The sequence below is a fragment of the Euleptes europaea genome, chromosome 3 (genome assembly GCF_029931775.1).
Source record: "Euleptes europaea isolate rEulEur1 chromosome 3, rEulEur1.hap1, whole genome shotgun sequence".
Classification (NCBI taxonomy): Eukaryota; Metazoa; Chordata; class Lepidosauria; order Squamata; family Sphaerodactylidae; genus Euleptes; species Euleptes europaea.
The window spans coordinates 56,763,801-56,788,102 of record NC_079314.1 but is presented as its reverse complement, the minus strand read 5'-3'; the positions used below and the strand labels follow the sequence as shown (position 1 = coordinate 56,788,102).

The following is a 24,302-nucleotide window of genomic DNA, read 5'->3' as shown; positions in this document are numbered from 1 at the left end:
AAAAAAAACCCGGGGGGGGGGGGGAAACCCCAGTACGTTTAAGTGTCTGGTATTTTTTCAGACTTTTTCCCAACCAGTCAGTCAAAACATTGGACTGTCCAGGTCAACTGGAGCTGAGGCAGCCCAAGCACGAAGGAGCAGTTTCTGTGGCTTCACGCTGGGCTGGGTGCTCCAGGCACCCTCTACCAGCTTCCTCCCCCCCCAAACCAAGCCCATTTCCAAGATCAAATGTTGGTTGTGGAAAAAAGATCTGGAAGGCAAACTGTGGGAATGTATGCTGTAGCTAAGGAGAAGGTTCGGTGCTTCTCACCAAAGCATCCCTTTTGCTGTTAACCATAATCTTCCCCATTCCCCTGCTTCCTACGTGATTGGGGCACATCTGCTATGTCTAATTTGGCCCAATAATTGCCTACATTGCTGACTTTGGGAGTGTGAAGTTTCAATTTACATCTGAAGTACTGAAATGAGTCTATTCCTCTGTCTGTTGTTGTAGAGTGGCTATCTACTAATTGCAATAAGGTACTTCCTAATAAGCTAATTAATTTTCTTGCTTGTGGTTTCTATGCTAACGTTTTTTCTGCATCTGAATGGCTAAGCATCAAAATACTGTACATGAAAGCTCGGCGATTCCCAGATGCCAAGTAGCCCTGGCACCTAGGAATTTCATTACAGAACCTAGCATTTTCAGCAATTATTTTATTGTGATGATAGTCATCGCTTGAACAGAATTCCAAGAAACTGAAGTGTTGAGTAATAGCTTTCCGTGGTAGCGATAACTTAAAATTTCGGTAATTAAAATACGAAACACTGCAGCCTGAAAAATGGATTTGGTGCCTACATTTTTGGGCTGACTTACACAGCAAAAGAAAATTTGCCTGCTGTAAACTCCCCACTACCAAGTGAATTAAGTGCCCAGTGTGGTGTTGTAGTGATTAGTGTCAGATCACTCAGCCATGGAGTCATGCTGGTTGACTTCAGGCCAGTCGCACACTCTCAGCCTAACCTACCCCACAGGGTTGCTTTGAAGATGAAATGGAGGAGATTAGAGCAATGTAAACTACTTTGGGTCTCCATTGGGGAGAAAGGCAGGATGTAAATGAAGTAAAAAAATATTTAAAAGACCATGTAATGATGGCACCAACTGAAGGATCTTGTTTCCCATGTGTTACCCTCCCCCACTTTGATGCTGCCTCTCATGTTTGAGTAGCCACATTGTGGTAGTGAGGGATGCTGAATTTGAATATTTTTGGAATTTAAATAATTTCTCTTACACCTCTTTCTTTGCTTGAGGGGGGCACAATGAAGACAGAATATATTTATGAAGTCATATTTCTACACTGTAAACATTTTTGTTTGACTGGAGAACATCCCCCAGCTTCCTTCTGCTGTTCCTTTATCCACCCCCATCACAGTTATTTCCAGTTCAGGGCTAGTGTGCAAGGGGATTTCTTTTTATTACCTCATCACACATTACCAAAAATACACTCCATTCCCTGATTACGAAAATACATTAAACTAGTTCTTAAAAAAAAATTCAACCCATTAGCATACGTATCTCCCTGATCAGTCACTTTGTAGTACATATTCTTATTCTTTACCATTAAGTTACAAAATGAATTTCCCCAAAATATGAAGAAACAAAGCCAATTTGATCTTCTCATAAAATATTAATCATTCCCATTTTCTTCCACAAGATAATTGTGGGCAAATATAATATTTTGAATATAAAGTAGTATTAACAGAATGCCTTTCTGCAGTTGCTATGTATTCTGACTAAAGCAACTTGTATCAGAAGCAAATCCAGTTGCAGATTATACCAGGATGAGAAGAATGTAAATCATGGTAGTTTCAATCAACTTTGCTATTTTTACAGCAAGTTTCTCATTTTGAATTTAAATATAAGGTCTGGGTTCTCAGTGAATTTCTGTTCCTACATGATCTCTGGAGAGTCCGTGCTTCAAGCAGCAACCTATCTAGATGCCACTGACATCTATAAGAAGCAGGGCCTCCTAATTTGCCACTCTAGTAGCAGCACTTTCACACAGCCCAAATAATACATTTTCAATCCACTACTGTGTGAACTGGCAAATGATCGTTAAGGTGCAGTGAAAGTGGATTGAAAGTGCATTATGTGGGCTGTGTGAAAGAGCTTCCATAGCATATGAGTTTGCCTTCTTCCCTAAATCGTAAAGAAAAAATAACAGCATTTTTGTTTCAACTAGCTTTTGGTAAATAGGGCCAAATTACACATTATGATTTCTGGCCAGCTGAGTCTGGGACCCATCTCACTTTTTCTGCAACCACACAGCAGCTGAAGGGGGAAAAGCATTTTAAGAGTCAGCAGGAACCCACTCTGCCTACAGACTATTTTGGTTTGGGGAAATGGTGCAGCCCACGCCCCCAATGTCAGGATCAGGCGTCTGTCCCTAGCATCCCACAAGCAAACTCATCCAGGCAGGTAGCTCTGAAGTAGTAATACTTTATTAGGAGCAATAAAACAGATTAAAGGACTGACTGCCTACAGGCAGATAAGGCTAGTAATGGTGAACACAGGCAGGTTACATGCTTAAGACACTACGGACTGAAAAGGTAAACATTGTAGGCAACCCCGAGATAAGCGGTTCTCAGGAAAATAGACTAAACATTACCACAGCTGAAGAAAACAGGATGAGCGAAACTGTACACAGACGTTCATAGGCATGAGAACCAAGGAATTGACGTGTAGCCAGAACCTGGCCTAACTCATGTCAAGAGCCTTTACTCCAGCTAAAAGGCAAAGGCCTGACACCCATGGTCCCCAGTTCAGTTAGGCTCTTGCGGACTACTGTGGTTTTTGGTAGCTTACTTTGTATGCCATGTGGCACCTTAAATAAAAAAAGTTTACTCCAACATAAGCTTTCAGACTAGTTCAGCTCTTCAGATGCAAGGAGTGGATTTTCCTACATAAAACATCTGCACCTGAAGAAGTAGGCTCTAGGCCACAAAAGCTTATGCTGGAATAATTTTTTCTTTGTCTTTAGGGTGCCACAACACTCCTTGTTTATTAATTGTGCTTTAAAGAATATATATTTGTTTAAAAGTTAAATTCAGCTATGCGGATCTCAGAAAGCATACAGCTTGTGCTTTCATTTCATTTCCATTCCTAAGCAAGCCTGGACAAACATTTCAGTGTACTTTAAAAGGTACTGGATTTGGAAGTGCTATTAAGGAGGATTCAACCCAAATCAACTGGTCTACAAGGGTTCTGAGATTTTTTTCACTAGTGACAATGAGATGGAAAAACATCTACTCACCTACCTTCTTTTACAAATAACAATGGGAGCCCTATATGCATGAGGAACTCTGGATCACTCAATGTGGTCAATGCCCTGCTTGGTTGGTTGCACCACACTGCAGCTCAGCACACACTCCACAAGCACCAATAACTATACTAAGCTTACCTTTATTCTATGAAATCGAACAATGTCACCATTTTTGTAGATTTTTGGAAGAGCATCTCTGTTTGCATTAAAAAGCATGCAAACCAACTTAGTGTCAGACTGGTCCACAATTGTTACCACTGAACAATAATCTGTAAAAGACAAAAAAAGTTGTGAAAACATACAATTATTCCAGGAAGCATGGATTGACATATTTATTTTGCTTTCCCTGAAGTCCTTTTACCCTGAAGTCTTTATACTAACAGAGGAAAATAAATACAAATCTCAGCAGAACACTAATGTTCCTGAGAAATGCAACTGATCAGAAAATCTGTGTAGTACAACTGGTAGCCTCCAACCCAATGGTATATCTGGCCCTTTCACTGGGCAGAACCCACACAAACAAATCAATGTCACAAATTATATGTCAATATTGATCACTGACAGATTCTGCTTTCAGCAAATGGCATGGACACATTTGAACAACTGCTCACCTTGGGAACAATCATTCTAAAGACAGAGAGGATCAGAGAATCAGCCCTTAGAGTTTCAGCAGTTAGTGTGTGAAGATAGCAGAAGTATGGGCTTTAAGAAGCTACAAAGGCATAAAGAAACACTGAGTGCACAAATAAGATAAAATATGCTAAGATCAACACATTTCAGGTGGGTATCTCTGTTAGTCTGTAGGAGTAGACAAAACTCAAGTGCAACACCACCTTAAAAATCAACAAACAAAAAAAATCCAGGGTACAAGTACCCGGGAAATTTTTATTGGTAGAAAGAGCCTTGGCTACTTACCGTGAAGGCTTCTTCTGCTCAGAGGGACGAAGGGCATCTTCAAGATGGGTGTTTCCTTTTCCTCTTAGCTCGGGAGGCAGGAATTAATATTTAAATTTTTCCTTGGCTTCTGAGGGTAAACGCCCCCTATAGCCAGTTTAAAAACTTTACAAGCCTTATAAGATTAGTGGAAAAAATTGTTAACAAACAGCATATATGTCATTGAACTTTAACCAGTATCCCTCTGGTCTTTGTAAGTAGTAAAAGGTAGAAGAAAGAACTATTCTTTTAATGAACTGCAATTCTTAAGTAGACGATTTTGACCGTAAACAACTGATAAACTAGATACAACATGTGATGGACGTCTGAGAGGGCAAGATGCCCTTCGTCACTCTGAGCAGAAGAAGCCTTCACGGTAAGTAGCCAAGGCTCTTTCTCGGCTCAGAGGGACAAAGGGCATCTTCAAGATGGGACATACCAGAGCAATCCCCGCCCCAAGAGGGTTAGACATCCTTTAAAATGTTTTGCAGTACTCGTCCGCCGAATGCGACGTCTGCGGATGAGTAAAGGTTCAATTTTAGTGTCTTACGAAGGTAGACACAGACGACCATGTGGCCGCCTTGCAAATTTCCTCTAAAGGGGCCTGACTATCAAAGGCTGTTGAGGTGGCCATGCTTCTAACCGAATGGGCAGTTATGCCTCCTGGTACTGGTAGTTTGCTTTCCTTATACACGAGGAGATGGTGCGGCTGATTGACGCTTTCGACATGGGTTTTCCCTGCTTTGGTTGGGAAATATTAATAAATAGTGACTCAGATGTTCTGATACTTTCAGTTCTGGATATGTATTCATGAAGTGCTCTACATATATCTAGTGAGTGCCATGTCTTCTCTATAGGTGACCTTGGATTGGGACAGAATGACGGTAGGACGATGTCCTGTTCTCTATGAAATTTAGTGTTGCATTTAGGAATGAAGGAATGATCATGTCTGAGAACCACTTTGTCCTTGTGGAAAATGATGAGACCTGGGTGAGTTGATAGTGCCCCTATCTCTGAGATTCTGCATGCTGATGTTATAGCTGTTAGAAAGAGGACTTTCATTCTCAACCATTTTAAACAGACCTTCGTAAGCGGTTCGAATGGGGGTTTCGTGAGAGCTGTTAGCACTGTATGTAGGCTCCAGGTGGGAAACCTGCTCTTAACAGGTGGAGCTGTAAGAGCCAAACCCCTAAGAAAGGATTTTATGTGGGGATGTCTGGTTAATCTATAACCTGCCACTCGTGGGACTATAGTGGCTATGGAAGCTAGCTGCCTTTTTAGCGTTGAAGTAGCCAAACCGAGTCTGTGACCCTCCTGAAGAAAGGTCAGAATACCCAGTGTGCGGGGTTTGAGTGGATTGATGTTTTTGAGTCTGCACCACCTAGTGAAAGCTTTCCAGGTTGAATTATAGATTCTCTGTGTGGAAGGTCTGCGTGCGGCCTGGATAGTGTTGACTATGTCTTCAGTATACCCTAATTTATGCAGTCTTCTGCGTTCAATACCCATACGGTCATTTTGTATCATCCTGGGTTGGGATGGCAAACTGGGCCCTGTATCAGTAGATCTGGCCTGTCTGGGAGCCTCCAGAGGTTGTTGTTTGACATATGTATTAATGTAGGGAACCATGGGCGTCTGGGCCAATACGGGGCTATGAACAATATGTGTGCCTTCAAAGTTCTTATCCTCCTCAGCACTCTTGGGATGAGTGGGAGGGGTGGGAAGGCGTATAACATTCCCTTGGGCCAGTTCGCTGTTAGTGCGTCCGTTTGTTCCGCCCCCTTGTGTGTACCTTGAATAGTAACACGGTAGCTGGTGGTTTGTGTTGGTGGCAAATAGGTCCACTATTGGCGTTCCAAATTTCTGTGTGATTAAGTGGAATATGTCTGGATGCAGCGACCATTCCGCTTCATTGATTGTCTCCCTGCTGAGCCAATCTGCCTGCACATTGGCGGTTCCCTGTATATGTTCTGCCGTAAGTGATGTTAGACTGGACTCCGCCCACTGTAAAATTGGCATTACTTCCTTGTGAAGTATTGATGAACTGGATCCCCCCTGCTTGTTTAAATGTGCCTTCACGGCCACATTGTCTGTCCTGATTAATGTCTTTCCCTTGAACTTGTTGTCTGAAGCTCTAAAGGGCTTTGCATACCGCTCTGATTTCGAGAGCGTTTATGTGTAACTTTTGTTCCTGGGGGGTCCAGGTGCCCTGGGCTATGTGTTCTTGGAATGTTGCCCCCCCCCACCCTGTCGTGCAAGCATCTGTGCAGATCTGCTCCGGAACAGGGTAAATGAATCTGAGACCTTTTAATAGGTTGCTTTGGTCTGACCACCATTGCAGGCTGTTTTTGGCTTCCTTGGAGAGGAGAATGTTTAGGTCTCTTTCTTTTGAATGTCCCTTTGGTAAGGCCTGAGGAGCCATTGTAGGGGCCTCGCATGGAGACGTACCCATTGAATAGTAGAAATGCAAGTCACCATATGACCGTGAAGTTTTGCAAGTGACATGAGTTTGGATGACCGTGCAGCGTAGGTTTTTCTTGCTAGTGAGGATCTGAGTTTGACTTTTTCTCCTGTGAGAAATAGCATGTTTTGTCTTGTGTCTATATCCACCCCTAGGTGTGTCAGTCATTGGGAAGGAATCAACTTGCTCTTTTTGTAATTGATTATGAATCCGTGTGTTGTCAATGTTTCAATTACTAGACTTGTATGCTGTACGCTTTGCTGTTCTGAGTCTGCACACACCAGTATGTCATCTAGATAAGGATGTATTCTTATTCCCTTTCTGCGCAGGTTCGCCACCAGAGTGACTAAGACTTTGGTAAATACCCTTGGGGCAGATGTTAACCCGAAGGGGAGGGCCCTGAACTGGTATAGGAATCTCAAGAAGCGCCGATGTTGTGGGCGTATGAGTATGTGTAAGTATGCCTCGGTGAGGTCTATGAACGTTAGAAAATCCATTGGTTGTAATGCCTCTGTAACTGACTTCAGTGTCTCCATTCTGAAATGTCTCAGTGGGATAAATCTGTTCAGAAACTTCAAGTCTAGGATGGCCCTCCATCTTTCTTGGGAACAGTAAAGAATACTGAATAGATTCCCAATGAATGTTCCGATAGAGGCACTGTTTCTATTGCATTGATTTCCATCAGGTGTTGGATGGCTGCTGATGTTCTCTGAAGTTTGTCCTTGTTTTTGGATGTTGATGATGTCACCAGTCTGTTTGGTGGAATGCGGGAAAATTCTATTTTGTATCCCTGTGTTATTATGTTTAGTACCCACTGGTCCGGCTGGGAGGTTGACCATTGTGGCTGAAACAGATTGAGCCTTCCTCCCACAGGCTGCAGTGTGGCGTCACTGTTTTGTTTAGTGACCGGGTTTATTCCCTTTGTCGCCCTGAAATGTGGAAAATTTTGCACCTCTGGTGAACCTTCCTCCTCTCCGAAAGGAGTTACGGTTCTGATTCCAATTGTTTCTACGTTGGTCTGGTCTATACCTTTGAAGTGTATGGTAGGATCGAAATGGTGTGGAATTTGAAAAATTCTTGGATTCTTTGTGTAGGCTCTTCGGTAAGGCTTTTTGTCCTTTGTCTCGACTAATGTGAGGTCCAATTTGTCTCCGAACAATCGTATCCCTTGATAGGGGTAACCCATTAAGACCGATTTAGATCGGTGCTCCACTTGCCATGGTCGGAGCCAAAGTGCTCTCCTAGCAGTCGCTGTGGTGGCCATGGCTCTAGCTGCATATGTCATGGTGTCTAATGTTGAATCAGCCAGGAAGGATACTGCTCGTAAATGTCTGGATACTTCACAGGCCTGCTTTTCCTCCTGGGGAATAAGCTGTGTTAATTTTCTGGCCCAGATGATTGCTACTCTGGATACCAGTGCTGATGTCACTGAGGCTTTAATTGCCAGTGCAGAAGCCTCGTGTGATTTTTTGCAGGCTAACTCTGCCTTTGTCAGCAGGATCCCTGATCATGGCCTGCCCTTCCTCAGTAACTAGATCTGACGTATGTAGTGCAGTGACCGGTGCTTCCACCAGGGGAGCTTTGAGGATTTCTGAGGTGCTCTGATCTAGGTTGTAAAACTTTTTTGAGAGTATAGGCCATTGTTTGGAAGCCATGGGTTTCTCCCATTCTGACTTCATGAGGGATAAGAAATACTCTGGTACTGGCACAACTTTATCAGGTGTGTTGTGCATGTGTCGTGCATGCCCTTTTAGGGCCACTTTAGTGGGCCATCTGTCATCCCCATAAGAAGTACTAGCCTCATTGCCAACATTAGCCTGGTGTAGCTGGGCTCCCATGTTGGAATAGATCTGGGTCATTTGTGTTCCCTGGGCTGTAAAAGGCTGGGGGTAAAATAGCATGGGAAGGGGTTTAGCTGCTCGTAAGCCTTCTGTGAAGGCGTCCCTGATGAGCGAGGAGAAGGCTTTCTGTTCTCAGAAAGGCTAACCCACCCTCTTGTAATGGGGGATCCTACAGATGGCCGGTGTCTCCGCTGTAGCTTCTTGTCCATGAAGAAAAGACGAGTCGCCTATGGACGAAGCATCAGGAGGCAAAAGCGAGCCGCGAGCCTCCTGTTCCTGTCCCCGGAGCGTCAGTGGGGGGCGGGGGGCGAGCAGTGCCGCTGCAGCCTCTGCGCCTCTAGTCAGAGCGGCAAAGGCTAATGGCGAGCCACCAGCCTTGACGTTCTGCCCGTGAACGCTTCATGGAGGGAGCGACTAGTGCCGCTGAAGTCTCCGAGCCGCCTGCCAAACGTACTTTTGTCCGCTTCATTACGGCGCAGCTGTAGATCGGGCGGCGTCAATGAGGCGTTTGGCGCGTTTATTACCGGCCGAGACGGCCCTTTTGCGCTTGCCTCCGCCGTTTGTGGTGCCCTTTATGTTTTAACCCTCGAGTCAACTTGTTGACTGGTAGAGGGTTCGATTGCCTCAGATGGATGAGGCATGGCCGTTAGCAGGCTCGGATCCAAATCGGCTGAGGCAATATAATTGTCCTCTTGCCGATCCGCCATTTTGTTTTGGCGGGAAGGATCCTGTTAGTATTAAAAGAAAAAATATATATCTCCTATCTCCCCTATGTTAATAGGACAGAATAGAAGAATAAGAATAGGTAAGAAAGATAAGTAGGTTAGACAAGAATATTTAGATAAGAATAGTAAGAAAGGCTTGTATTTTTTATTCCTTGTAGCTGAGAGCTGCGAAAGGCTGCTCTCCCGATCAAGGCAGGAAATAGAACTGGCTATAGGGGGCGTTTACCCTCAGAAGCCAAGGAAAAATTTAAATATTAATTCCTGCCTCCCAAGCTAAGAGGAAAAGGAAACACCCATCTTGAAGATGCCCTTTGTCCCTCTGAGAACAAAGCTATCATATATGTCTCTGTCCGGTCTTTCTGTGCAAGCTTTGCTATGGCTAAGGCATATATGTACCTATATGTCTAATTGTTAGATGTTGGAATTCCCCACTATTGTTTGACATGAAAACACAGACTGTATTTTCACTGCCTTTTCTCATAGCAGTTAGGAAGTCACATCATAAATTAATCATATCTGGATATAAAGAAAAGTTAACTAATCCATCAAGAATATCAGTCACATGACTTGTGTATATTCTGAGGAACAGCAGCTGCACAACAGCCATAACTACTTACTACAAATGCAACAAATATGTGAAGTACAACTTTATTTATGGATTTCACAAATAAGCAGCAGAGGTCTATCTAAGTAAAATCCACTATGGATTTTGGACAAGTGTCACATATTCCATTTAGAGGTAGGTTAGACTGAAAGTATGTGACTGGTCCAAAATCACCCAGTGAGCTTCCACAGCAACATGGAGATCTGAACCGGGGTTTCCCAGATCCTACTCTGAAGCTCTAACTGCTACACAGCACTGGCATTCATTGGGTGGCTGCTGTTCAACAGTAGCAAGCAAACAACTTAATTGAGTCATACAAGTCAGGTGATATCAAGTCAACCAAAGGTTGCTACCAGAACTAGGTTTGCCAATCTCCATGTAGGACCAGTAGAGCTCCAAGAATTACAACTGATCTCCAGATGACAGAAATCTGTCCTCCTGGAGAAAATGGCTGCTTTGGAGGGTGGACTCTATGGCATATCCAGCTGAGGCTTCTCCCTTCACCAAACCCTGCCCTCCTCAGACTCCACCACAAAAATCTGCAGGAATTTCCCAACCTGGAGCTTGCAACCCTAGCCAGGCGTGGACCCATTCAGTCCTCCCTCAAAGGCTAAAATACGCTTGGAAAGGGCATTGCCTCTCCCCCTGCCTTTTATTGACAGAACCAAGTGGGGGCCATCGAAACCTGTGTGGGTGGGGGGAATCCCATCTCCCCCTCCATCAGTGCTGCCACCAATTCTAGGACCAGCGAGGCTCCCAACCTAGGGGGTTCCCCATGTCTGCAGAAAAACCTGTTAGGGAGTCAGTCTGCCCCCCTATCTGTTGATTTAAGTATCTGCAAGCAGTGGTCAGACTTAGAATTAGATATATAGTGGAGACCTGCAAGAAACCTGCAGGGAGGGGACATTCCCCTACTTTGCTTCTTTCCCTCACCCCCTTCTCTGTCAAAGTTCTGCCATCTCTCCTTCTGTTCCCACCTCTTATCAATCTCCCCTTACCCCTTTTATGTCAGTTTTGCTTTTCTCCCCGCCCCCTTTTCTAGCAAATCTCTTACCTCCCTTTCTCCCTTCACTCCTTGTATGTTAATCTGCCCCTCTCTTACCCCCAGCCCTTCTCAATGTCCACTTCTCTTTCCCCCCACCCCTTCTCAATTTGGACCTCTCCTTCTCTTCCCTCAGACAAATCCCCTTTCTTTCCTTCTCTCCCCCTCCTTCAATCCCCTTCTTTCTTTCTCTCCCCCTCCCTCAGACAATACCCCTATCTTTCTCTCCCCACCTTTTATTTTCCCCTTCCTTTAAGCCCAGCAGTCACATCTGGAAGCTGCTTGAAGCCCAAAGTGTCTCCTAGAGTCTTCTGTGGCTGGAGAATCTCCCAGTGTTTATTTTGGGTAAGTATGCCCCCTATTTGTAAATTTAGCTACCTGCAGATGGGGGCCACAGTTGAAAAACAGCTATATAGGTGACTTGTGTGTGTGTGTTACCCTTTATTGATGGTACTTTCCGCATTTTGAAGAAAACTAAATGATTAAAAAGCAACTGGTATTAACATCAGAAGCTCAACTGAATTTGTAACCTGAAAACAGAATGGCAAACAAGCTATTTTCTAAAGATAAAAATAGTGGGTTAAAATATATTGTTCTCACAGGAACAGTCCCGAGAAAATTAGCCTAATAATCATGATACTCTAAATTAGTTTGACTTTGAAAATTATCAGCTATCTTCTGCAAACAACATCAAAGTACAGAAATTTGCCAGAGAGCAGGTATAAGGAATAGATAGGAAAATAAATTATAGCATCAACGTCTGACAGCTGGTTTTAAGCTCATATATTGTCAAGCTCCCTTTAATGAAATAAGGTCAAGAAATTGCACATTGGCAAGTTATACAGGATCTAAGAAAATGCAAACTGAAATTCAATCACTTTTCAAAACTAGGCAAAAAAGGTGGTAGCTAAAATTTGCAGCTGTGCATCAGTACAAAGTTATCTCAGTTCAAACAAGCTATACAGACAGTATAAAATACTTCCACTGCACACAGACACTGCTTAAGGAAAAAAAATATCAGTTCAACAAAGAATTACTTAGAACCTGGTATTTAAAAATACAAACAGTACTACCAATCTATGGTACCTTGTTCTTTATAGTATGTGGGTAGTGAATGGCTTGGCCCAAGTCCTTGCGCCTGTGGAATGCAAGGGCCTCATCTGCAGAAACACTAGTGTGGATCCAACCACATATCTCCAGAATTATACCTTTAAACACACAGGTTGGGAACTCTTCCTAACATTCAGATTTTAGCCTATGGTGTTGAGGCACAACACTGAAAATCAATTGTCTCTATTGCTAAGCAACATGAAAGCAAATAAAAAGTTCCATGAATTCCTATTTTTGTGAAATCCCAACTGCTGCTTTACAGAACCAGCCTCAAGATTTTGAATAACAGGAATATTATCTTACAATTTTAATACATTCATCTCATTCCTTAGATCAAAAGGGTCTTGCTATTTAACTTATTGTGGCAGTGAAGAAAGCTAGTGAAGAAAGCACTATGCATATTTTATAATTATTCCAATATACACCAAATTACTGCGAACTAAGGCAAAATATGTATGTAGGTCCCATCAGTTTGAGTCCTACATAGTGTCATGAAGAAGTATAAACTCACATGCATCTCACTGTAAATCTAAAACATCAATGTGATTTGCACAAATGTTCCATCTAAAAAAAGCCCACTCAAAGGTGTGTACAACCTTCCCTAAATGTTATGTTGTGATGTGGCGTGGGGAGCAGAAGCATTCATATGTTTTAATCTTTGTATGGGCTAAATTTTCAGGCAAGATGCAAAAATTCGAATCAATGAAGGAAAGTTTTAACACTATACAGGTACTACAAATCAATTACTCTCCACTAGTGTTTTTAGGTATTAAATGTGTGGGTGAAAGCATCAAAATGAACGAATCTGTAAGCTCTTGGAATCACTTAACATATGAGTTGTTTAGAAAGAGAACAAAAAATTGGTAAAAGGGGATGAATGGTTAAGGGTTCATTCCTGAGGTTGGGGGTGATTGGGCTTAGGAGGCAGCGTGACCCCACCGCCAGTGTAAGTGCCTCTTATTCCGTGATAAGAGGTACTTACGCTGGCGGTGGAGGCAGTTCTGTCGGCGCTTGAGCGCTGCGGAGCTGCACACCGCTCCCCTGGCAGCGCAGTGTCTCCGGGACATAAATCTGGAAGAGACAGGCGGCGCAGGCATGGGGGGGGCATTCCGGGGGTGGAGCTGACATTAGTCAGCTTCCACAGCCCCTCCCGGCTGGGAACTCCCCCTCCAGGAACAGCGTTGCTGTGCCATGTTTTTCCTGGTGCAGCCCCAGAAACCCAGAAGACAAAAGTCAGAGATTGATGTGCATTATAATGAGTGAAATAAGTTCTTGTAGGTTATCCAAGCTGTGTGACCGTGGTCTTGGTATTTTCTTTCCTGACGTTTCGCCAGCAGCTGTGGCAGGCATCTTCTCAGAGAAGATGCCTGCCACAGCTGCTGGCGAAACGTCAGGAAAGAAAATAACCTACAAGAACCAATGAACTCTGACCGTGAAAGCCTTCGACAGTGAAATAAGTATTTGATCCCCTATCAACCAGCCAGATTAGGGTTAGGGTTAGGGTTCTGCTGTCGACAGAAGCAATCAATCCATCAGATTCCAAACTAGCCACCATGACCAAGACCAAAGAGCTGTCCAAGGATGTCAGGGACCTGCACAAGGCTGGACTGGGCTACAAGACTATTGCCAAGCAGCTTGGTGAGAAGGTGACAGCCCTAACCCTAACTGTCAACCTCCCTCGGTCTGGGGCTCCATGCAAGATCTCATCTCGTGGAGTTGCAATGATCATGAGAACGGTGATGAAGCAGCCCAGAACTACATGGGGGGAACTTGTCAATGATCTCAGGGCAGCTGGGACCATAGTCACCATGAAAACAGTTGGTAACACACTACGCCGTGAAGGACTGAGATCTTGCAGAGCCCGCAAGGTCTCCTTGCTCAAGACAGCACATGTACAGGCCCGTCTGCAGTTTGCCAATGAACATCTGAATGACCCAGAGGAGAACTGGGTGAAAGTGTTGTGGTCAGATGAGACCAAAATCGAGCTCTTTGGCAAATCGAACTCAACTCGTCGTGTTTGGAGGAGGAGGAATGCTGCCTACGACCCCAAGAACACCATCCCCACTGTCAAACATGGAGGGGGACATATTATGCTTTGGGGGTGTTTTTCTGCTAAGGGGACAGGACACCTTCACCGCATCGAAGGGACGATGGACGGGACCATGTATAGTCAAATCTTGGCTGAGCACCTCCTTCCCTCAGCCAGGGCATTGAAAATGTGTCGAGGATGGGTATTCCAGCATGACAATGACCCAAAAAACACGGCCAAGGCAACAAAGGAGTGGCTCATGAAGAAGCACATTAAGGTCCTGGAGTGGCCTAGCCAGTCTCCAGACCTTAATCCCATCGAAAATCTGTGCAAGGAGCTGAAGGTTCGAGTGGCTACACATCAGCCTCGAAATCTTACTGACTTGGAGAGGATCTGCAAAGAGGAGTGGGACAAAATGCCTCCTGAGATGTAGGTGGCCACCAGGTTTGCACACAAGAAACATCTGACCTCTGTAATTGCCACCAAGGGTTTTGCCACCAAGTACTAAGTCATCTTCTGCAAAGGGATCAAATACTTATTTCACTCATTATAATGCACATCAAGCTCTGACTTCTGTCTTCTGGGTTTCTGGGTTTTTCCTGTTGTTATTCTGTCTCTCACAGCTACAATAAACCTATCATTAAAATTATGGACTGGTCATTTCTTCATCAGAGGGCAAACGGGCAAATTCAGCAGGGGATCAAATACTTTCCCCCCCTCACTGTATACACACACACTTCTGTAACGTCGAACCTATTCCTAGTCCCACTATCCAAGATGTTGAACCGCATGCAAATACTGAAAATTAAGCTAACAACTGAAATTATGAAATTACAAACAGAAATTTGGGACAAGCCTGAAGCCACTTCAAAATGCATCAAAAACATTAAGAAACTACCATTAGCATCTGGCTAGACAGATGTTTAATACTTTAATGCTTGTAAATTGTGCATCACAAGAAAAACAAGATTTAACCCTTTGCTTGTTTAGGAACTCTTTGATTTTTAATTTCAACTATCAGAAGGCTATGAACGGCTAGACATCCTGTACAATAAGCAAGATTAAGGTAGCAAGGAATCGTTTTGCTAGTAATAGCTTTTCACTATAACTGTCTCTCCTATTCACTATAATTGTCTCTTCTATAATTTGTCCCCAGGCAGGAAAATCTTTCACTTTATCAGCCAATTCAATGTTAATATTGTGGCATGAATTTCATGTAAGAATTGTATTCATTAAATAAAGTGAGTTTTTTTCTGGCTGTTGCTCCAGCTACACATTGCAGATAACCACACCAATCACATAACTTTATTAGTTCCGCTACACCAATTTCAAAATGTGTGTTCGATTCTCAGTTTGTGAGCCTTACCACTACAGACTGTAACCTATATCCCAAGAACATACCAATCAAAATTTGTGTTTTTTTATATGTATGTGAGTTTCTACCAAACTACAGGAGAAGGCTGGAACCCTAATTGTATTTATTCTATGTCATAGCTTCCTGATTATTTCGCTAATGCCCTCTTATTTTGAATAGTTCACAAAGTACAGATAAGGAGCATTTGAATTTGTGATTTTGCAGAGGATGCCGGCCAAGTGATCGCTGGCCTATCACCATTCATAGCTATTTCTAAAGTCGTTCTCCACAAAACCTAGTTGTTGAGTAGCATTGTCGATCTTCAGAAGCTGCTTTTTTTTAAAGTGTGCAGTACAGTGGGTAAGACATTGATCAGGAAGCCTGGTTCAAATGTTACCTCTTCCATTAGCTCCCTTGGTCGCCTTAAGTAATTCTAGGTCTGAGAGATAGAGAGAAGTTGGCAAGGCAACATAAAGGGCAGCAATAAAAACCGTCCAAATCAAGATTTCTGAACAGATAGCATTCACTCCAACCTAGAGGAAAGTATTCACAAAGGCATCTGAAACAGGGAACATAAAAATACTGGAAAAGTTAACAAGACAGCCAGCATGGTGTAGTAGTGGTGAGTGTGGCAGACTAGGATTTGGGAGAAACAAGTTCAAATCCCTCTCTGCCACAGAAGCCTGCTGTGATCTCAGGCCAGTCACACTCTCTCAGCCTAAACTACTGCACAGGGCTGTTGTGAGAATAAAATGTAGAACAATGTCATCCGTTTTGAGTCTCCACTGGGGACATAAATGGGGTATAAATGAATTAAATAAATTCAAAAACAACAAACATCAGGCCAGTATATGAAAGCAATAGAAATAAAAGGCAAAATTAAATTTGAGGAATTATGTACGAAGGAACCAAATACAAGTTTTATGGTGCATCCACATTTACAACAAATATGTTTCTGGTTGCCACATCTCAAAAGCTGGAGAAGCAGAAGAAAAAGAGAACTAAAATGATGGAGGGGGAATTCTGTCTGAGTTTAGCAGTTGGGGCTTGCTAGCTTAGGGGGAAAAATGAGTTAAGAAGAATCAAAAGGATATGTGACAAATGGAGAAAGCAACAATCAATGGCTCACAAATCCTATTTGGTGGTCGTATCACCAGACAAAATTTTGGGGAACAAAGAAAAGAAAATTTGGTTCATTTTTAGGACAGATAAGAGAAATGACAAGCCTTAACTATGAACAGCTGCCCAATTCTCATTCAAGATTGTCTAGCGGCAATGAGATCTACACCAGACATACAAGAACTTTGAAAGAAAATGAGGGCCACATGTTGATGTGGAGAAGTATTTATACTTTATCCCAGTTTCACAGTTTGATTCTTTACCAGTCACATTTCTCAATGTGGAGAAACAGAAATTGGACAATATGAATGGCATCTTGTGTTAGTAACAGCACGTAACAGAAATTAAATGCATTGCCTAATGAGAGCGGGGCACTACCCTTTACCAGGAAAATTCATAGAGAAGACAGACAGGTACCTGCTGGTCTATAAAAGGGCTTGGGGTAAGGTACTTTAGTTGATCATGAAACAGTGCTGCAAATCTATGACATTCTGAAATAATCGAATCATGCCGCTATAATATTTCAGAATGTCAAAAATCATGACCAGGCATAGCAGAAGCAGTAAGTTGCAATCCATTACAAAATTATTTGAATATCTGAATACTTTCACATGGGTTGAAACAGCCTGCCAGGTTTAACACTGCAGACATAGTAAAGGAGAAACAGGAACACCAGGAGCCACAGCTACTACTGTGCTAAGAGCCCAGCTTGGATCAAATTGCCATTTCATGGATTACATTTTCCATCATCAACTGTGAAGACCTTGTATCTTAATAGCAGGCTGTCTGCTGGACCTTTTCTCCACGCGATTCATTGGCTGCACCCTTTTACTTTTAGCCATCTTTTTTTTTAGCTACGAGGAACAAGTAAGAGGAGGATATCTGCCTCACAAGAAATAAAATTTTAAACCTTCAGTAACACACCTACAGCAATATATCGAAGGATGGAAAATGATAATCTTTTCAGCTTGGTACAGCTCTTCCAAGAGAACAAAGATCCCTATTAAAATTAAGGGCTTAAAAATGTAGCACAGAATGCATTTTTCTCCATTCTATAGCCCGAGCATATAGCTCAGCATCAAAGGACACTAAACCATAAGAAACTAATACATCCAATACCATATATTGTTATAAAAGCTGTACAGAAAGGATGAAAAAATATTAGTCAGTATTAAAGTAATGTGTCACAATTGTATGCTGTTTCAGATGCATTTATTTATGCTGTTTAACTTTGTTCATCCAAGTTTGACATTCTACAAACTTTAGAGTTAAGTGCCTTTAGAAAGAGAATAGCAGGAATATGGAGGTGAGACCTGCCATGTCCTCATAAGACAAAGCTATTCTTTTTAGATTTTTCAGTTTCCAATCCTTGCAGATCCCTTAAGAGGATCCTAGCTGATTGCAGTTGCACATGAATGTAACAAAAAGAGACAATTTCATTCAAAGTAAACAGTAGCTTAAATTAAATGTAGATTGGTGAAATTCCATAGAACAGGAGACCAAGTTGTATTAATCAATAGCTCTTCTGCCTCTACTACTAGAAAAAATGGGCAGCCCATTCCTAAAGGGGGGGGTGAAGCTTAGGAGCCGGTGTGACCCCGTGCCGGTGCAGGTGCCAAGGTGGCATCTACACTGGCACGGGTGCAAGCACATTGGCATCCAGGCACTGCTGGCCCCTGCCGCTAGTGCATCCCGCGCTGGAATGTGGGGGAATTCCCGGGATGGAGCTGCCTTTAGGCAGCTCCCACAGGCCTTTTGTCCTGGGAACACCCCTTTGAGTGACAGTGGGGCTGTGCCATCTTTTTGGGTGGTACAACCTTGCTTTGTGCTATGGGGCATTTCCCCTTTTTTTCTTTATTTTAAAAATGCTTTTTTTGACTCCACAGCGGCCAGGAAGCCTCTGAGGAGGCATTGTTGCTTCGAAGCTCCTGGCCACTGTGGTTCTACTCCCCGTCCTTCAAGATTGAGCTCTTAGATATCCAAACCAACTCCTCTTCCTCCTTCCTGGTCTCACAAGCCATTTGTGAGTCCTAACCTATTTTTTGAGAACTACTACTACACACACTGCTTTACCTTGGATTTGAATAATCATGTTTTAACCTAGACACATTTTATAACAAATACAAGATACTTATTCACTGTAACAGCAACACACAAAAAACTGTATCACTACAAATGTTCTGAAGTGCTGGATTTCTCACTACAGTATCAAAGACCAACCACACACAAAGATGTTTTCCATGGCTGACCCCAACTATGGAAATCTTTCCACCAAGGACCACCTTAATCTGCCTAATTCCCTACCAAGGACCATCTTAGGCTGCCTAATTTCCTATCCATAGAGATCGGAATCCTCCACTAAAAGCTTGCAAACTTCTTTCTTCTCCACCATCTTTTGTGTATGAAATCTTTTGATTTTGGGAACTAACCACAGTTATGTCTGCAAAGACATTTGATCATTACTAGGTCTGTGCTGGCCCTAAAATCTGTCAAAAGCATAAATATCTTTTGAAAACTTCACATTACTTTCATACTCCAACTGTCTTCTTTTAGATAGAAAGTAAAGCACTTATGCTTACAAACTACCTTCTCCCTCCAGGTCTGTCTAGTTTAGCACCCTCTGAAAGAATCTCAGCAACTAGCAGATGCTACATAAATCACCAGTGTATAGCAGCCTAATTTATGCCCATATCGGTTTCAATGAATCCTAGCACTTTTCATTCAACTACTTTTAATTTTCTATGTAAAGTAATACCTACCAGTTCCTCTGCTCACATATGGAGGTTTGAAGAATTTCACAACACCATACAGGTTGACAACAGTACCACCTTTCAGCTGATTCAGAGGAGTATATGTGTACTTTGGGGCAACAGACTAGCAAGACACAACAGAAAGTGATTGCATGATAAAACTACTTTTATAGAAACATCAGATTGTAATATTCACTTTGCCTAAAGTTTTCCAACTTTTAACAACCTTGACCCCCTTCTGAAATACCAAATACATATTGTTTGAGTAATACATTGGTAGTGTCACAAAATACTTTTCTTTCCTACTAGCCACTGAGTCATATTATACTTTTTCCAAACAAGGGGTGACAATGCATTGCCATTTTGTCCACTGGATGCAACTATTACTTGGCAGACAGCCTTTTATTTGCTTTGGGAACATCTCCATTTGCAGGAAATTCTACGGTTATAATAGAAAGTATAACCTGCTTGCACAGGCAGAGAAAACACACCTCTCCAATATAAACAATGTGAAAGAAAATCTATGCCAATTGATTTCTGAGATACTGGAATTTCAATCTGGGCCTAGTCAGTAAAGAATCTTGCCAAATGCTTGATGCATGTCAAAAATTTAGCATCGTTCCCCTCTCCTGATACAGCAGATTCATTTTAATAAAAGTTTGGAAAGGCTGCCAGGACATGAACATTTGTACTCTCTCCAGCAATGAGCAGAAGGTGCCACAGGCAATGTAATTATTTCTTGCTTTACCTTGTTCTGCTGGCTGGCCTAACAGGAGCCAAGAACACCTCCAACAATAAATTGCCAACATTTCTGACCCCACAGTTGAGTTTTGTTTGATTTGGTGATACTGCCTAAAGAGGATTTGTTTACATATGACATAAAACGTCTTTACAAATATCAAGAAAATGTCACAGAAAATTCCTGGGTCTTTATTGAAAAGTAAGGAAATATGTTGTAGCTTGGATCTCACCTAGAATTTCCACAAGTATGATGGGTGATTTTTGCCTATACCTCCTTTTCTTGGGGAGACTTCTGATTTCCTGCCCCAAGCTATTCTGGTAGTTTCCCATTCCCCAAGGACAGCATTTTGGAATGTTTTTTCCCAAGGGAGAAGTGGCCAAACTGCCCAGCTCCTTGTACCCATGAAAATTCTATGTGTGGCCCAAGCTTGCATGTTTTAATTTGCTCATTAATTAAGGTTGCCTGTTTTCTTCCTTGTTTCTTTTGGAATGGGTGTTCTCCTGCAGAGGCTATCCAATGGAGAATTCAGGCTTCAGTACTATGAACCTGAGAGTAAGGTCACTGGGTTTTACTTCTAAGAAAAAAAGCATAATCTGAACAATATCTATCTCTTCTACCTATTCTGAAAATGCTGCAAAACATATTTCCGGCTTTGATCCTGGTAAGATCCTGCATATTTTCAAGCCCCCCCCCCCCAAATGTGAACTTACTATGGCTGTTTCTGAAGCAGCTGCTGTACGTGGTGACTTAGGACAAATCTAGGTAGAAAAGCAGAACAGAGGACCATAAATACAGTATGCCAGATTCAGACTTCTTATGCCAGTATTTTTACAGGGATAGACCCAAAACTAGAATTTATGTATTTAGTACATTTCTGTTCTGTCCTTCCTCTAAGAAGTACTTTCCTCCCTCCCCCCTCTATTTTATTCTCACACCAATGCTGTGAGGCAGGATAGGGTGAGAGACAGTGACCATGTCACGGCTCATGTCGTTAAGGGGTCTACACTCTTAGAATGTATCATTTACTAAGAAATGAAGTTATCTTATTCAGCGAGCTCTCACAGACAGAAGTCAATGATAATTCCTACTACTGTAGGCTTTCTATTGAAGTGTGCCAGAAAATTTATAAACAATGAACTTCCTTTAAATAACATTTATTTCACATAATATATATATGCATGTGAATATTTCACTCTCAAAACGTCATAAAATACATTATGATATATGCAAGCAGTTTCAAACAATCTTTATAAGCAATTTCTATGTTTCATAATATTTCTTTCTATGAGAGTTTAAACCTTTCAACTTGTATCTCTATTTCATTTAGTATACTACAGTTACAGAATCTTGTAAAAACATGGTTACTGTATAATCATTATAGACTCCCTATCAAAACATGATTAATATAATGGGAAAGAAGATATGATTAGTAAAAACATCTTAAAATCATTCCAGGTATCATAGCAATATTTCAGGACAAGACATGCTTTTATCTTGCCATGTCATCTGTAAATCATCTTAACTTCATGGGAACTGAATTTATGTTCAGGATATTTATATGTTTCAGTATGTTTTATCTTTACCCAATGCTGTGTATAGAGGATAGAATTCCATAAGCTTCATATTTAATCTATTCTATGTTTATGGACTTCTGATGATTGTTAAGATCAGGAATGCTACATACATGCTGAAAGTATGTGTGTATTTTTACAGTCAGCAATGCAGAGCTTATATGTTATGTATACCGTATTTTTCACTCCATAAGACGCACCCGACCATAAGATGCACCTAGTTTTTAGAGGAGGAAAACAAGTTTTTAGAGGAGGCTTTAAAGCAGAGTCCCTGGAAGCCGGGCAGGGGGTCTTGAAAGTTCTCCACGCTGCCATCCCAGGCAGCACAGAGCACTTTCAAGACCCCCCCGCCCGGCTTCTAGGGACTCCCTGGAAGCCCGGCGGGGGGGGGGGGCTCTTTAAACTCCTCCGCTCCGCCATCCCAGGCAGCACAGAGCACTTTAAAGACCCCCCCGCCTGGCTTCCAGGAACTCCCTGGAAGCCGGGCGGGGGGTATTTAAACTGCTCTGCGCTGCCTGCCTAGGCAGCGAAGAGCAGTTTAACCTCCCCCCTCCCCCCGCGCTTCCCGGTCCGAAGCTCAGCTGTTGGGAGTCCCGGGAAGGGGGGCGGTGGGGGTTTAAACTGCTCTGCGCTGCCTGCCCAGGCAGCGCAGAGCAGTTTAACCTCCGCACCCCCTCGCGGTTCCCGGTCCCGAGGCTCAGCTGTTGGGCGGTCCCCAACAGCCCAACAGCTGAACCTCGGGACCGGGAAGCGCAGGGGGAGGTTAAACTGCTCTGCCTGGGCAGGCAGCGCAGAGCAGTTTAACCTCCGCACCCCCACGCGCTTCCCGGTCCCGAGGCTCAGCTGTTGGGGGGGCCCCGCTTAACAGCTGAACCTCGGAACCGGGAAGCGCGGGGGGAGGTTAAACTGCTCTGCGCTGCCTAGGCAGCTTTGCCCTTCTCCCCGGGGCCAGATTCACACACATTTGCTCCATAAGACGCACAGACATTTCCCCTCACTTTTGAGGAGGAAAAAAGTGTGTTTTATGGAGCGAAAAATACGGTAATTCATTATGTGTAAGCTTAAGGCTGTATTAATGTTCTATGGAAGACTCAGTTATTCTCTGGCTTTGCCAATTTCAGAGAATATGTTTACTTGGTTAAGAGTCTCCATAAATAAGCCTAATAGGTTCTGTATATGTTTTATGTAAGCACTGAATTATATGTGCCTTGTGCATTACCACAGAAAACAGATCTTCCTTTCTTTTCAGGAATATCTCTGGCCTGAGAAAGTTCTGAAGCCCTCCTGTTATTTAGAAAAAGACTTCTGAACAGATCTAGGGAATTATCTATATAGGATCTATATAGGATCTACAATCCTCATGCTTGCCAGCATTTGGAAAGCCAGAACAGGATCAGACAGATCTTCTTTGAGGTTCCATTAATCCTTGCTAGGATCAATTGAGGCTCAATATACCAATTATGGTGAGGCTCAATATACCAAATACACTTAGACTCCCATCTCTAAGGTAGAGTGCTAGGAGTTCTAAGGTCTCCAGCTTTGTCATGGAGCAGCCTGCCAGCATTTCACTTCAGATTCTAGCCTTTATGAGAACCAGAATTGCTGAACTGAATTCCCTTTCAAAAGGGATTTCTAGCTTTAGGCAAGAAGACTGTAAATCTGTGTGCAAGAGATGGTAAGAGAGTGAAGCCTGACAACCAGAGTTGTCTCCCTTCAATCTTCTTAGGTTTTACATCTTTCAAGATGGAGAGAGCAAGGCCAGACAGCTTCAGCTGTCCTCCAGTTACTCCCTCCCTTTTGCCTGTTTGGTTCTGGCTTTTATTCTCTCAGACCAGTGGTCATGGTTGTAGCTTATTTATCTCAGAATACTGAGAATAGTCTTAGCCAGCAACTCAATAACATCATGACCTTTACTCTACTTTATTTACTATATCAACAATTCTGTTCAGAGAAATAAGCCTCTATAAACCTTTACTTTACTTTTATGCTTTACTCATGAGATTTATAGGGAAACCACAGGTAAGGCTCCCTATCTTAGGCCTGCAACAACCAGCCCAAGGTGATCCAGCAAGCTTTGATGGCAGAATGGGGATTTGAACCTTGGTCTCCCAGATCATAGTTAGACACTCAACACTACTAAAAGTTTATAGAGTATGCCCAACTATTTAACATGATTGCGTCCATTAAAAAAGTAAGATTTGTACAGCAAACAGCTTGTACATATCCTTCCGGTTGCTCTTTATTGGCTACATAATTTGCAGAAGGGGCATTTGAACATTTTCAATGATAACAAAAAGCTAAAAGAAATAATTTTCTCCACTTATGTATATTTTATGATTCACTGGTTACCTAAACAAATAAAAGAACCTGCTCCCGAAATGGCTTCATGAATCCATCTATAGGGATAGACTTTTGTATGTTCTATGTTAAAGGAACTAGCTGTATAACTTTAAACTACCTAAAAAGCACATAACAGTATGTGAAGCCAGGATTAAACATGTATATGCCTAGTGGACTTTAGACTCCCCTCACCCATTCTGCTTTGTTAATCCACTCAAGTTAAAAAATGGTTTTCTATATGACATGTTTGAAAATAAGAAAAACAAATCCAGGTGTCCCTCAGGTATATAGAACTAGCTGCATGCTCTGCATCCTGGCTGAAGACATCACTGCTAACACATATGAGGACTAACGGCTAATACATCTGCATCCTGGCTGAAAA

The 24,302-nt window shown here is 42.6% G+C and overlaps 1 protein-coding gene across 1 annotated transcript in view; it reads right to left on the bottom strand.

Moving 5' to 3' along the window:
* POT1 (protection of telomeres 1) overlaps positions 1–24,302 on the bottom strand; it is a 94,105-nt gene that overhangs the window by 46,707 nt on the left and 23,096 nt on the right. The window contains exons 5-7 of the mRNA XM_056847062.1: positions 20,720–20,767; positions 19,277–19,391; positions 3,441–3,571 (exon numbers count right to left, since the gene is read on the bottom strand). Of these exons, the coding sequence (XP_056703040.1) occupies positions 3,441–3,571; positions 19,277–19,391; positions 20,720–20,767 (294 nt within the window). The remainder of the gene's footprint in view (positions 1–3,440; positions 3,572–19,276; positions 19,392–20,719; positions 20,768–24,302) is intronic.